The following is a 12,225-nucleotide window of genomic DNA, read 5'->3' as shown; positions in this document are numbered from 1 at the left end:
ATAGTGGATCTAACATAATAGTGTAAGAGTCCAGTCCATAGTGGATCTAACATCATAGTGGATCTAACATAATAGTGTGAGAGTCCAGTCCATAGTGGATCTAACATAATGGTGAGAGTCCAGTCCATAGTGTGTATAAGGTGCTGATCTGTATTTGGGATCTGCATAAATCCTGAAAAATTGCGCAGTCTGTGCCGACACCGTAGTTGATAAGCTTCTTCTTTTTCTCTCTCTTCTTGTTATGGGACATTCATCCTCCGCTGTTGCCATTTCTAATATAAAGTAGTGTAAAGTTCTTACTTATATCTGTCAGTAAACTCGCCATGAAAGCACTAAAACATACCGGTGTAGTGAGTTTACATTATTCACCCAATAAACTTTAGTTATTAGAGTTCTGGTTGGACGGTTTTTTTCACGGGACACATTTGCTGCTCCGTTATTGATTGAAGTAAAGTCTGAATGTCATTAAAACAGTTAGCTCCATCTTTTGACACTTCTTCCACTCCCGTCCTTGCACGCTACACCGCTACAACAAAGATGACGGGGAGAAGACGCTGTCGAAGGTGAGCCACGTAAATAAGACACGCCCACAAAACGGCGCGTCCGGAAGCGACTGTCAGAAAGCGGCTTGAAGATGATCTGTAAAACATCATCTATGCAACATTTTGACCAAAGAACCACCATTACATGTTATGTAGACCACAAGGAAGTCTTTTACATTTAGAAAAAAAAAAAAATATGACTCCTTTAATGCGCCCTATAATCCGGTGCGCCTTATATATGAAAAAAGATTTTTTTAAAAATAGACCATTCATCGGCAGTGCGCCTTATAATCCGGTGCGCCCTATGGTCCGGAAAATACGGTATTTGTTTAGCACCCAATAGCAGCAAAAATTAAATATTTGAACATGTAGACGTTCTCTGTGACTATTACTGAAGTTAATATTGTATAATATAGTATAACCTACTCAGTGGTTAGAGTGTCCGCCCTGAGATCAGTAGGTCGTGAGTTCAAACCCCAAGCAATTTTATTTGGTACATGGTGAAAAGATAAGTGTGACCAGTAGATGGCAGTCGCACATAAGAGATATGTGTACAAATTAAAATTACAAATTAAATATTTTAACACGTAGACGTTCTCTGGGACTATTACTGAAGTTAATATAGTATAATATAGTATAACACAGTGTTTTTCAACCTTTTTTGAGCCAAGGCACACCACCAGCAGAAATCATTAAAAAACTAAACTCGGTTGACAGTAAAAAATTGTTGTCGCAATTGGACTTTAAACCATAACCAAGCATGCATCACTATAGCTCTTGTCTCAAAGTAGGTGTACTGTCACCCCCTGTCACATCACACCCTGACAATTGTTTTGGTATTTTCCTGTAGCAGTTTCATGTCTTCATTTGAGCGATGTTTCCCGCATCTGCTTTGTTTTAGCAATCAATAATATTTCAGTTGTTTTTATCCTTCTTTGTGGGGACATTGTTTGATTGTCATGTCATGTTCGGATGTACATTGTGGACGTCGTCTTTGCTCCACAGTAAGTCTTTGCTGTCGTCCAGCATTCTGTTTTTGTTTACTTTGCTTTGTAGCCGGTTCAGTTTTAGTTTCGTTCGGCATAGCCTTCCCTAAGTTCCACTGCCTTTTCTTAGGGGCACTCACCTTTTGTTTATTTTTGGTTTAAGCATTAGACACCTTTTTACCTGCACACTGCCTCCCGCTGTTTCCGAAATCTACAAAGCAATTAGCTACCGGCTGCCACCTACTGATATGGAAGAGTATTACACGGTTACTCTGCCGAGCTCTACAACAACAACACATCATTTTCAGACTAATTACTGGTTTGCAAAAATATTTTTAACCCAAATAGGTGAAATTAGATAATCTCCCACGGCACACCTGACGATATCTCACGGCACACTAGTGTGCCGAGGCACAGTGGTTGAAAAACACTGGTATAACCTACCCAGTGGCGTAGTGGTTAGAGTGTCCGCCCTGCGATCAGTAGGTCGTGAGTCCAAACCCCAAGCAATTTTATTTGGTACATGGTGAAATGATAAGTGTGACCAGTTGATGGCAGTTGCACATAATAGACGGCCGAGTCATACCAAAGACTATAAGAATGGGACCCATTAACTCCCTGCTTGGCACTCAGCATCAAGGGTTGGAATTGGGGGTTAAATCACCAAAAATGATTCCCGGCCCGGCCACCACTGCTGCTCACTGCTCCCCTCACCTCCCAGGGGGTGATCAAGGGTGATGGGTCAAATGCAGAGAATTATTCTGCCACACCTAGTGTGTGTGTGACAATCATTGGTACTTTAACTTGAAGTAAAACCCTAACCTGGCTAAATGACCCCAATCCACAAAACAGACTTGCCTTGTTTTTACCCTGATCACAAATAAAAACCTTTAACTTGGATGCATTTTTAAATGACAAACCTAAATGCCCAAAGATTGTAAGTAGAGCATCAAAACCAGCATGTTAAAAAATAAACATGCTGGTTATCAGGTGATCAGTAGTTTAAGGCTTTAAAAAAAAGTCCAAATCTGTGCTGAAACCTGGCTTTAAATGTGGTTTTCTGTGATACTGTCATGACCTCCTGATGGCAGAGGCAAACAAGACCTGCTGCCTTTGAACTTGCTGAACTTCAGAAGCGAGGCCTCGAGCGACACACCATTTCTGTCAAGGTTAGACGCAGTGTGACAGCGTTTCTACATTTCTTTAAAAAAATCCTAGGGGTTTATGGCACAAAATGTTAAGTGGAAAACCTCCCAAAAAACTTCACCAGACCTAAACTGGAGGATCTGAGTGTTTCTACATCAAGACACATACGGGGATCCTTGACCCAAATTAAGACCCTGACTGATGGCGACTGAAACCTAAAAACCGTAAGATATTATATTTGAGAGAAAAGCTGTCGAGGTTTGTACTCCCAGGACGCAAACGGACTATTCCGGACAGGACTTGAAGGTAGGAACATATTTATTTTCTCAATGAATCCTACATAGGACAAAGACCGGAACCAAAGAAAAGAAAAGTGTGCCGTTCACACGAGAAGCTAACGAACCAAAACAACTGAAAGCAGGAAACATAGAAGCTAAACACTTAACATGGACTATGGCATGGCACAAACAAGACTTACTGTGGCATGAAACAACTAACACTTACGTGGACACGGCATAAATTGAACAACTAGCAAAAACTTGGGATTGGACATGAAAACGAGCAGCATGAACTAAGCATGAAACAAGCAATGGCGCCAGGCCGACTGACAGGCAAAGACAGGCTTAAATACTGGTCTCTTGATTAGAGCAGGTGCGTGTCCCGAACACCAGAGGCAGGTGAAACTAATAAGTCGCCATGGAAACTAAACAAACAAGGGTGCACAAAAACAGGAACCACTAACAGAAAATAACAAAAAACATGATCCAGACCACAGATCATGACAAAAGGTATCTAATGCTGAAACCAATAATAAACAAAAGGTGAGTGCCCCTAAGAAAAAGGCACTGAAGCTTAGGGAAGGCTATGCAGAACGAAACAAAAACTGAACCGGCTACAAAGTAAGCAAAAACAGAATGCTGGACGACAGCAAAGACTTACTGCGGAGCAAAGACGGCGTCCACAATGTACATCCGAACATGACATGACAAAGAAGGATAAAAACAACTGAAATATTCTTGATTGCTAAAACAAAGTAGATGCGGGAAATATCGCTCGAAGGAAGACATGAAACTGCTACAGGAAAATACCAAAAAAAGAGAAAAATGTCACGACTCGTCTTTTCAACGGCTCTCCTCGCGCCTGCAGACAATCGGCAATCAGCGCACCTGCCCGTGATGAGCGAGCTTGCCTCCATAAGCCGGCACAACCTGCCATGCCGGGCCGAAATATATTCTTCTGTTGGCGTACAGTAAGTGATCATCTGATGCTTAATGCAACCTCTCTGTTTTCCCTTCCGTGTTTTCAGTGTGTGTTTTCTCGTGTCGTCCTCGCAGTACCCTCCGTCGTCTGGACTCTGACTGCCTCCCTCGATACTTGACTTCCCCCGCTTTGGACTCGGACCTGTAGACTTCTCTCTCCCCTGGACTTCCTCGTCTCTCGTTCAACATTTACGGTAACACTCAACAGCTAAGCTACACACATAGTCTTACACCATACACACTCTTGGATTTTGTCACAATCCATTTCTTTAGATTAGTTTATTAGTTAGTATTGTTTAGCATTATTATATATATTAACTATATATATATATATATATATAATAAATTATCGAACATTACTGCCCTCTGGTGTCTGTTGCCGTCATCTCCCTTAGTCAAACCATAACAAAAAAGCCACCAAAATAGGAGCGCAAGACAAGAACTAAAACACTACACACAGGAAAACAGCAAAAAAAATCAAAATAAGTCAGGGTGTGATGTGACAGGTGGTGACAGTACACCTACTTTGAGACAAGAGCTATAGTGATGCATGCTTGGTTATGGTTTAAAGTCATATCCAACAATTGCGACAACGACTTTTTACTGTCAACCGAGTTTCGTTTTTTTAATGATTTCTGCTGGTGGTGTGCCTGCGCATTTTTTCAACGCAAAAAAAATGTGCCTTGGCTCAGAAAAGGTTGAAAAACACCACTATTCTACCACCCATTTCATTCATTCGCTGTCAATATATTGACTTAGTTGTGGGGTCTCTGTGTGAAAGCCTCTTTTTGAGTCAATAGGCTCCCTTTGATAGTTTTCTATTCGTCCTGCGGCTCTGCCAATGTTAGTTTAACAGCACGTCGGGAAAAATAAGAGTGGATTAGAAATTGTAAAAGCCAGAAAAATCGTTCATTCTCGTCCGTCGGTCCTTTAAGAGATGGTTTGTCAATCCGTGCTTTTTCATTTAAGTGGACGTTTACGCACTCGCAAGAATCAAGGGTGCTGAAATTGATGACCGATTTAGCAAGGACGACTATTTGTGAACCTGGGTTCATTGTTGAGAAGTTTGTCATTGTCAAGCCTCTGGAGACATGGACTTTGTCTGTTCCGTACAACAGGCATGTCTAGTAGTGCTTTGCTTCAATGGCGCCCCTGTGCTAGAACCCCCTTTGGGGGCTGAGGCCCAGCGCTCGACTCAACCCCTCACTTCACGGTTTGGTTTAATCCACTTCATGTGAGCAGAATGTAAATCCTGATATAATGCGCTGAGCATAAATAAATATGGATCTCTCTTTCCTTCCTGATCCTTTGGCGCCCCCAAGAGAATGAATGCCACCATGGGCAATTGGATTCAGCCAACAGTAGCAATGAATACAGTTTATTATCATTTTGCCCAACCAGTCTACATGTGTTTTGTGGACTTGGAGAAGGCATTCGACCGTGTCCCTCGGGAAGTCCTGTGGGGAGTGCTCAGAGAGTATGGGGTATCGGACTGTCTGATTGTGGCGGTCCGCTCCCTGTATGATCAGTGCCAGAGCTTGGTCCGCATTGCCGGTAGTAAGTCGGACACGTTTCCGGTGAGGGTTGGACTCCGCCAAGGCTGCCCTTTGTCACCGATTCTGTTCATAACTTTTATGGACAGAATTTCTAGCCGCAGTCAAGGCGTTGAGGGTATCCGGTTTGGTGGCTGCAGGGTTCGGTCTCTGCATTTTGCAGTTAATGTGGTCCTGATGGCTTCATCTGGCCAGGATCTTCAGCTCTCACTGGATCGGTTCGCAGCCGAGTGTGAAGCGACTGGGATGAGAATCAGCACCTCCAAGTCCGAGTCCATGGTTCTCGCCCGGAAAAGGGTGGAGTGCCATCTCCGGGTTGGGGAGGAGATCTTGCCCCAAGTGAAGGAGCTCAAGTACCTCGGAGTCTTGTTCACGAGTGAGGGAAGAGTGGATCGTGAGATCGACAGGCGGATTGGTGCGGCGTCTTCAGTAATGCGGACGCTGTATCGATCCGTTGTGGTGAAGAAGGAGCTGAGCCGGAAGGCAAAGCTCTCAATTTACCGGTCGATCTACGTTCCCATCCTCACCTATGGTCATGAGCTTTGGGTTATGACTGAAAGGACAAGATCACGGGTACAAGCAGCCGAAATGAGTTTCCCCCGCCGGGTGGGGGGGCTCTCCCTTAGAGATAGGGTGAGAAGCTCTGCCATCTGGGAGGAGCTCAAAGTAAAGCCGCTGCTCCTCCACATCGAGAGGAGCCAGATGAGGTGGTTCGGGCATCTGGTCAGGATGCCACCCGAACGCCTCCCTAGGGAGGTGTTTAGGGCACGTCCGACCGGTAGGAGGCCACGGGGAAGACCCAGGACACGTTGGGAAGACTATGTCTCCCGGCTGGCCTGGGAACGCCTTGGGGTCCCACAGGAAGAGCTGGACGAAGTGGCTGGGGAGAGGGAAGTCTAAGCTTCCCTGCTTAGGCTGTTGCCCACGCGACCCGACCTCGGATAAGCGGAAGAAGATGGATGGATGGATAGATCATTTTGACACTTCTCACACAGTAAGAACGCATTAAAATTAGGGCTGTCAAAAGTTAACGCGATAATAACGCGCTAACTATACGTTTCTTCAACGGCGATCATTTTTTTAATGAGTGATTAACGTTTTTTGACCCGCAGCCCGTTTCATAGTTTGGGGCATACTTGCCAACCTTGAGACCTCTGCATTCGGGAGATTGGGGGTAGGTTGAGGTGGGCGGGGTTCTGGGGATAGCAGTATATTGTTTTGTATATTGTAGAGTTAGTGTTGCAAGGGGTTCTGGGTATTTGTTCTGTTGTGTTTATGTTGTGTTACGGTGCGAAATGTGTTTGTCATTCTTGTTTGGTGTGGGTTCACAGTGTGGCGCACATTTGTAACAGTGTTAAAGTTGTTTATACGGCCACCCTCAGTGTGACCTGTATGGCTGTTGACCAAATATGCCTTGCATTCACTTGCGTGTGTGGAAACCCGTAGATATTATGTGACAGGGTCCGGCACGCAAAGGCAGTGCCTTTAAGGCACGCCCCCAATATTGTTGTCTGGGTGGAAATCGGGAGAAATTCTTTAAATGTTCTTTAAAAACGTGTTCATATACTTTACATGTTGAGCGGTTTCAAAAAGCATAATGTTTAAAAAAATGTCATAAAGCAAATTTACGGAGCCCCTAACGGGACATTGGGGGATTTTTTTTTTTTTATAATTTTTTTTTTTACTAATTTTTTTTTTTTAGGCATGTATCTCGTGCGCAAGAGAAACTTTCTCGTTCGCACAAGAAACTTTTCGTAAAGTTATAAAAAAAATTAAATAACATTTTTTTTTTTTTTGACATGTATCTCGTGCGCACGAGATAGTTTCCGTAAATTTGCTTTATGAAATGTTTTTAAACATTATGCATTTTTTTTTTTTTAGACATGTATCTCCTGCGCACGAGAAAGTTTTTATAGTTATAAAAAAAAAATAAAAAAAATAAAAAAAAACATTTTAAAACATTTTTTTAGATACCGGTAGTTTCTCGTGCGCACGAGATACATGTCTAAAAATAAAAAATAAAAGATAAAATATATTAAAAAAAAAAAAATCCCCCAATGTCCCTTTAGGGCAGTGGTTCTCAAACTTTTTTTGTCATCCCCCACTTTGGACAAGGGGGAGTTTTCAAGCCCCACCTGCCCCCATCGCCCCAACAGAGCGCTAATGCCAAGCTTTAACATTTTCAAATTTATTGAACATCAAGTTGTATACATTCGAACTCAATAACATAAAATAACATTAAGTTCAATAATAAATAAAATAACTGTGCAGCTGTGGTATAACTTGCATCAAGTTCAATAATAAATAAAATAACTTCCATCAAGTTCAATAATAAATAAAACAAAAGTGTTATAACTTGCATCAAGTTCAATAATAAATCAAAAAAAGTGTTATAACTTGCATCACGTTCAATAATAAATAAATAAAAACTGTTATAACTTGCATCAAATTCAATAATAAATAAAAAAAGTGTTATAACTTGCATCACGTTCAATAATAAATCAAAAAAGTGTTATAACTTGCATCAAGTTCAATAATAAATCAAATAAAAGTGTCATAACTTGCATCAAGTTCAATAATAAATCAAAAAAAGTGTTATAACTTGCATCAAGTTCAATAATAAATCAAAAAGTGTTATAACTTGCATCACATTCAATAATAAATCAAAAAAAGTGTTATAACTTGCATCAAGTTCAATAATAAATCAAATAACTTGCATCAAGTTCAATAATAAATAAACAAAAGTGTTATAATTTGCATCAAGTTCAATAATAAATAAAACAAAAGTGTTATAACTTGCATCAAGTTCAATAATAAAAAAAAGTGTTATAACTTGCATCAAGTTCAATAATAAATCAAATAAAAGTGTAATAACTTGCATCAAGTTCAATAATAAATCCAATAACTTGCATCAAGTTCAATAATAAATCAAAAAAAGTGTTATAACTTGCATCAAGTTCAATAATAAATCAAAAAAAGTGTTATAACTTGCATCAGGTTCAATAATAAATAAAACAAAAGTGTTATAACTTGCATCAAGTTCAATAATAAATCAAAAACAGTGTTATAACTTGCATCAAGTTCAATAATAAATCAAATAACTTGCATCAAGTTCAATAATAAATACAATAAAAGTGCCACTTTGCAATCTTTGCAAAAAAAAAAGGAGGAGCTATGCATTTGGCAAGACAGGGCAAGTGACAGCACTTTGCCCCAGGAGAGCCACCTTGCTTCACTGTGAAACAGCACGGCTGTATGATCAGCTCCCATTTCCTCACACAGTGCAGAGAACAGTCGCGCTTTCAGTGGTCGTGTTTTGATCAAATTTACCGCGCTCACAACATCTGTTAAAACCTCATTGAGTTCGGGGCTGAGCTGCCTTGACGCGAGTGCTTCCCGGTGAATGACACAGTGCGTGCCCGTCAGATTTTTGTTTCTCTGCAGGCGCTGGCTCTGGCTCGACGACCTTTGAGGTGTGAGTCACAAATGTATATATTTGTGTAATTGTGGTCCACACATTAGCCTGCTACCCATCCGCTCGAAAGTTTGTTCCGCTTAGCCCCGCCCCCATTAGTTACTGTTGCTATGTCTGTCAAACTTTCGCTCCTACCGAGAAATATAAAGCCTACAGTAAAAATAAGTACCGGTAATTTCCATTTATTCATATAGCGGATTCCACAGACAGAATCACAAAGTGATTTACAGTGTGTATAGAAAATGAAAGCATAGTAAAAAAAATAATCTAAGAATATAATAATTAAAAAAACATTTTTAAGTGAAATTTCCTCCCGTTCCTCGCGCCCCACCTGTCATGTCTCTATTCCCCACCAGTGGGGCGCGCCCCACACTTTGAGAAACGCTGCTTTAGGGGCTCCGTAAATTTGCTTTATGAAATGTTTTTAAAGATTATGCTTTTTTTTTTTTTTTTTTTTTTTTTTTTTAGACATGCATATCGTGCGCACGAGAAAGTTTTTATGAAGTTATAAAAAAAATAAAAAAAATAATGTTTTTTTTTTTTTTATCTATTTTTTTTACATGTATCTTGTGCGCACGAGATGGTTTCTCGTGCGCACGAGATACATGTCTAAAAAAAATTAAAAAAAAAATTATAACAATTTCTTTTTCCCCCATGTCCCTTTAGGGACTCCGTACAAATTAATTGTCATGGTGTTAAAAACTTTAAAAACGATCTGTCTAGGGTGTACTTGTTAATGACGAAAAATTATGTCTTTCTGCGATTAATCGCAATTAATTTTGAGTTAACTATGGACAAATGGGATTAATCGCTATTAAATATTTTAATCGTTTGACAGCTTTAATTAAAATATTAAAACAGTTTGTATATCATTAGCTTCTACTAGCCTATGCTTTAATAAAATAAGTACAGACCCAAACACTAGTATGACACATTTCATTTATTACGGCACTATAATACGCTTTCATTCTCTGAACTTTCTTGTTTTTGTACGTTCTCTGTCCTTGTATCAGAAAATGATGCCCCCCCAGCCCCACCCCTCAAAAATGTAAAACAAGGGCAGTGTCTAAATTAACAGGCAGCAAGGACATATTAAATTGGCAGGGACTGAAAAGTCAGTTTTATGAGGCTACACGATTCGAGTTGACGTCAGTCTAATTTGTATAATTGGCCATGTGCATGAAATAAAAAATAAAAAGCATGCCATTTTTTAAAATGTATTTTATTTCTAGGTTCCACAGGAAACAAAAACAACTAACCTTGATCTGCAAATGACCATAACAAGTGCAATAAAAAAATCCTGTCTTTAACTTTTAATGCACACCCTGTGGGAATTCAGTTACCCTCTGTAGGCTTACCCAACAAAAGACTCCTTACTGAAAAATCCCACTATAAATATATTTATCATCACATCTCTAGTATCTAAATAGGTTTGCTAATAAATACATACTAGTATGAAGCCATGCTGTTGTAACACGTGGCTTGGCATTGTCTTGCTGAAATAAGCAGGGGCGTCCAAGATAACGTTGCTTGGATGGCAACATATGTTGCTCCTAAACCTGTATGTACCTTTCAGTATTAATGGTGCCTTCACAGATGTGTAAGTTACCCATGTCTTGGGCACTAATACACCCCCATACCATTAAAGATGCTGACTTTTCAACTTTGCGCCTATAACAATCCGGATGGTTCTTTTCCTCTTTGTTCCGGAGGACACGACGTCCACAGTTTTCAAAAACTGTCAAGACTTGGTCCGGGGTGTGTGCTTTTCCAGGATGCAACGGAAAGTTGGCACGGGCGAGACGGGAATTAAGGTACATGATTTATTTATTAACTATAAATACAAAAAAAAGGATCAAACAAAAGGCGCGCACAGTGGCGGAGAATAAACTATGAACAATCAAACAAAACTTGCAAACTATGGCTTGAATAAAGAAAACTTACTTGGCATGGACAAAATAGGAGCAGCGTGAACATGGACATGAAAAAATGGACAGAGCATAAATGTGGTGTGAGGTCGTCAGGACGAACAACAGAAAATGAATGAACTTAAATACTATGGACATGATTAGTGAAAGCAGGTGCGTGACTCAAAACGTGAAACAGGTGCGTGACGTGACAGGTGAAAACTAAAGGTTGCTATGGTGACAAACAAGAGTGCACAATGAGTCCAAACGTGGAACAGGTGAAACTAATGGGGTAATCATGGAAACAAGACAAGGGAGTGAAAAGACAGAAACTAAAGAGTCCTATAACTAAACAAAAACATGACTTAACACAAAACATGATTACACAGACATGACAAAAACAATTTGAAACGTGGACTCGTCAGACCACAGAACACTTTTACACTTTGCATCAGTCCATCTTAGATGAGCTCGGGCCCAGCGAAGACGTCGGCGTTTCTGGGTGTTGTTGATAAACGGCTTTCGCCTTGCATAGTGGAGTTTTAACTTGCACTTACATATGTAGTATTTGCAAAAAATAACTGTTAAGTATCTTGTCTTTGCAGTCTATTCAATTGAATATAAGTTGAAAAGAATTTGCAAATCATTGTATTCTGTTTTTATTTACCATTTACACAACGTGCCAACTTCACTGGTTTTGTGGTTTGCGATTACATGACTGTACGGGAAAGACTGATGCGGCGATCCAGGTGTAGATTTAGATTTTCAATTCATATATATACTGTGTATACAGTTTTCAGTATTAAGAGATAGGTGGGATAGGCTCCAGCACCCCCGTGACCCTGAGAGGGACAAGCGGTAGAAAATTGATGGATGGATGGATGGTGTTGTTTTGTTGGATGGGTGTCTTTTAGTTAAACATGGCACAAGAAAGTAAGGAGTGGAAGATTTGACATGTAAACAAAGTGTTGCGTCACAGTCCACACACACTATGGTGAGTTCAAGAACCGCCCAAATGAGTAGGACAAAACGATGTTCATCAATGAAGCATACACACAAACATTAAACATCAGGCTTTCTAACAATTGGGAATGTTTGTGTCATGTTTGTCCTTTGCTGGCAAAGTTTCGAAGCAGTACGTGTGTACGGGTGTTGTTGGTGTTACCTGTGGTCTGAGCTGCTTGCTGATGTCATTGGGGTCCAAGGCAAAGAGCGCCTCGCGGGCACCCACGTACAAAACTCTCTCGTGCTCCGACAGAGTCAGCATGCTGTAGTTGAACACTCCCTGGATGCCAAACTTGGCCATGCTGTCCAACGAATCTGAGGAATACAAAAACATAGAATTAAAATGCATTCG

General features: G+C 40.5%; 1 protein-coding gene across 1 annotated transcript in view; it reads right to left on the bottom strand.

The window, feature by feature from the left end:
- The window catches only part of LOC140679259 (semaphorin-4C-like), a 391,991-nt gene that overhangs the window by 93,827 nt on the left and 285,939 nt on the right, over positions 1-12,225 (bottom strand). The window contains exon 4 of the mRNA XM_072914311.1: positions 12,034-12,188. Within this exon, the coding sequence (XP_072770412.1) occupies positions 12,034-12,188 (155 nt within the window). The remainder of the gene's footprint in view (positions 1-12,033; positions 12,189-12,225) is intronic.

The sequence above is a fragment of the Nerophis lumbriciformis genome, linkage group LG12, assembly GCF_033978685.3.
Source record: "Nerophis lumbriciformis linkage group LG12, RoL_Nlum_v2.1, whole genome shotgun sequence".
Classification (NCBI taxonomy): domain Eukaryota; kingdom Metazoa; phylum Chordata; class Actinopteri; order Syngnathiformes; family Syngnathidae; genus Nerophis; species Nerophis lumbriciformis.
Note: the sequence above shows the minus strand (reverse complement) of the source record. Positions and strands in the feature narration are given on the sequence as shown.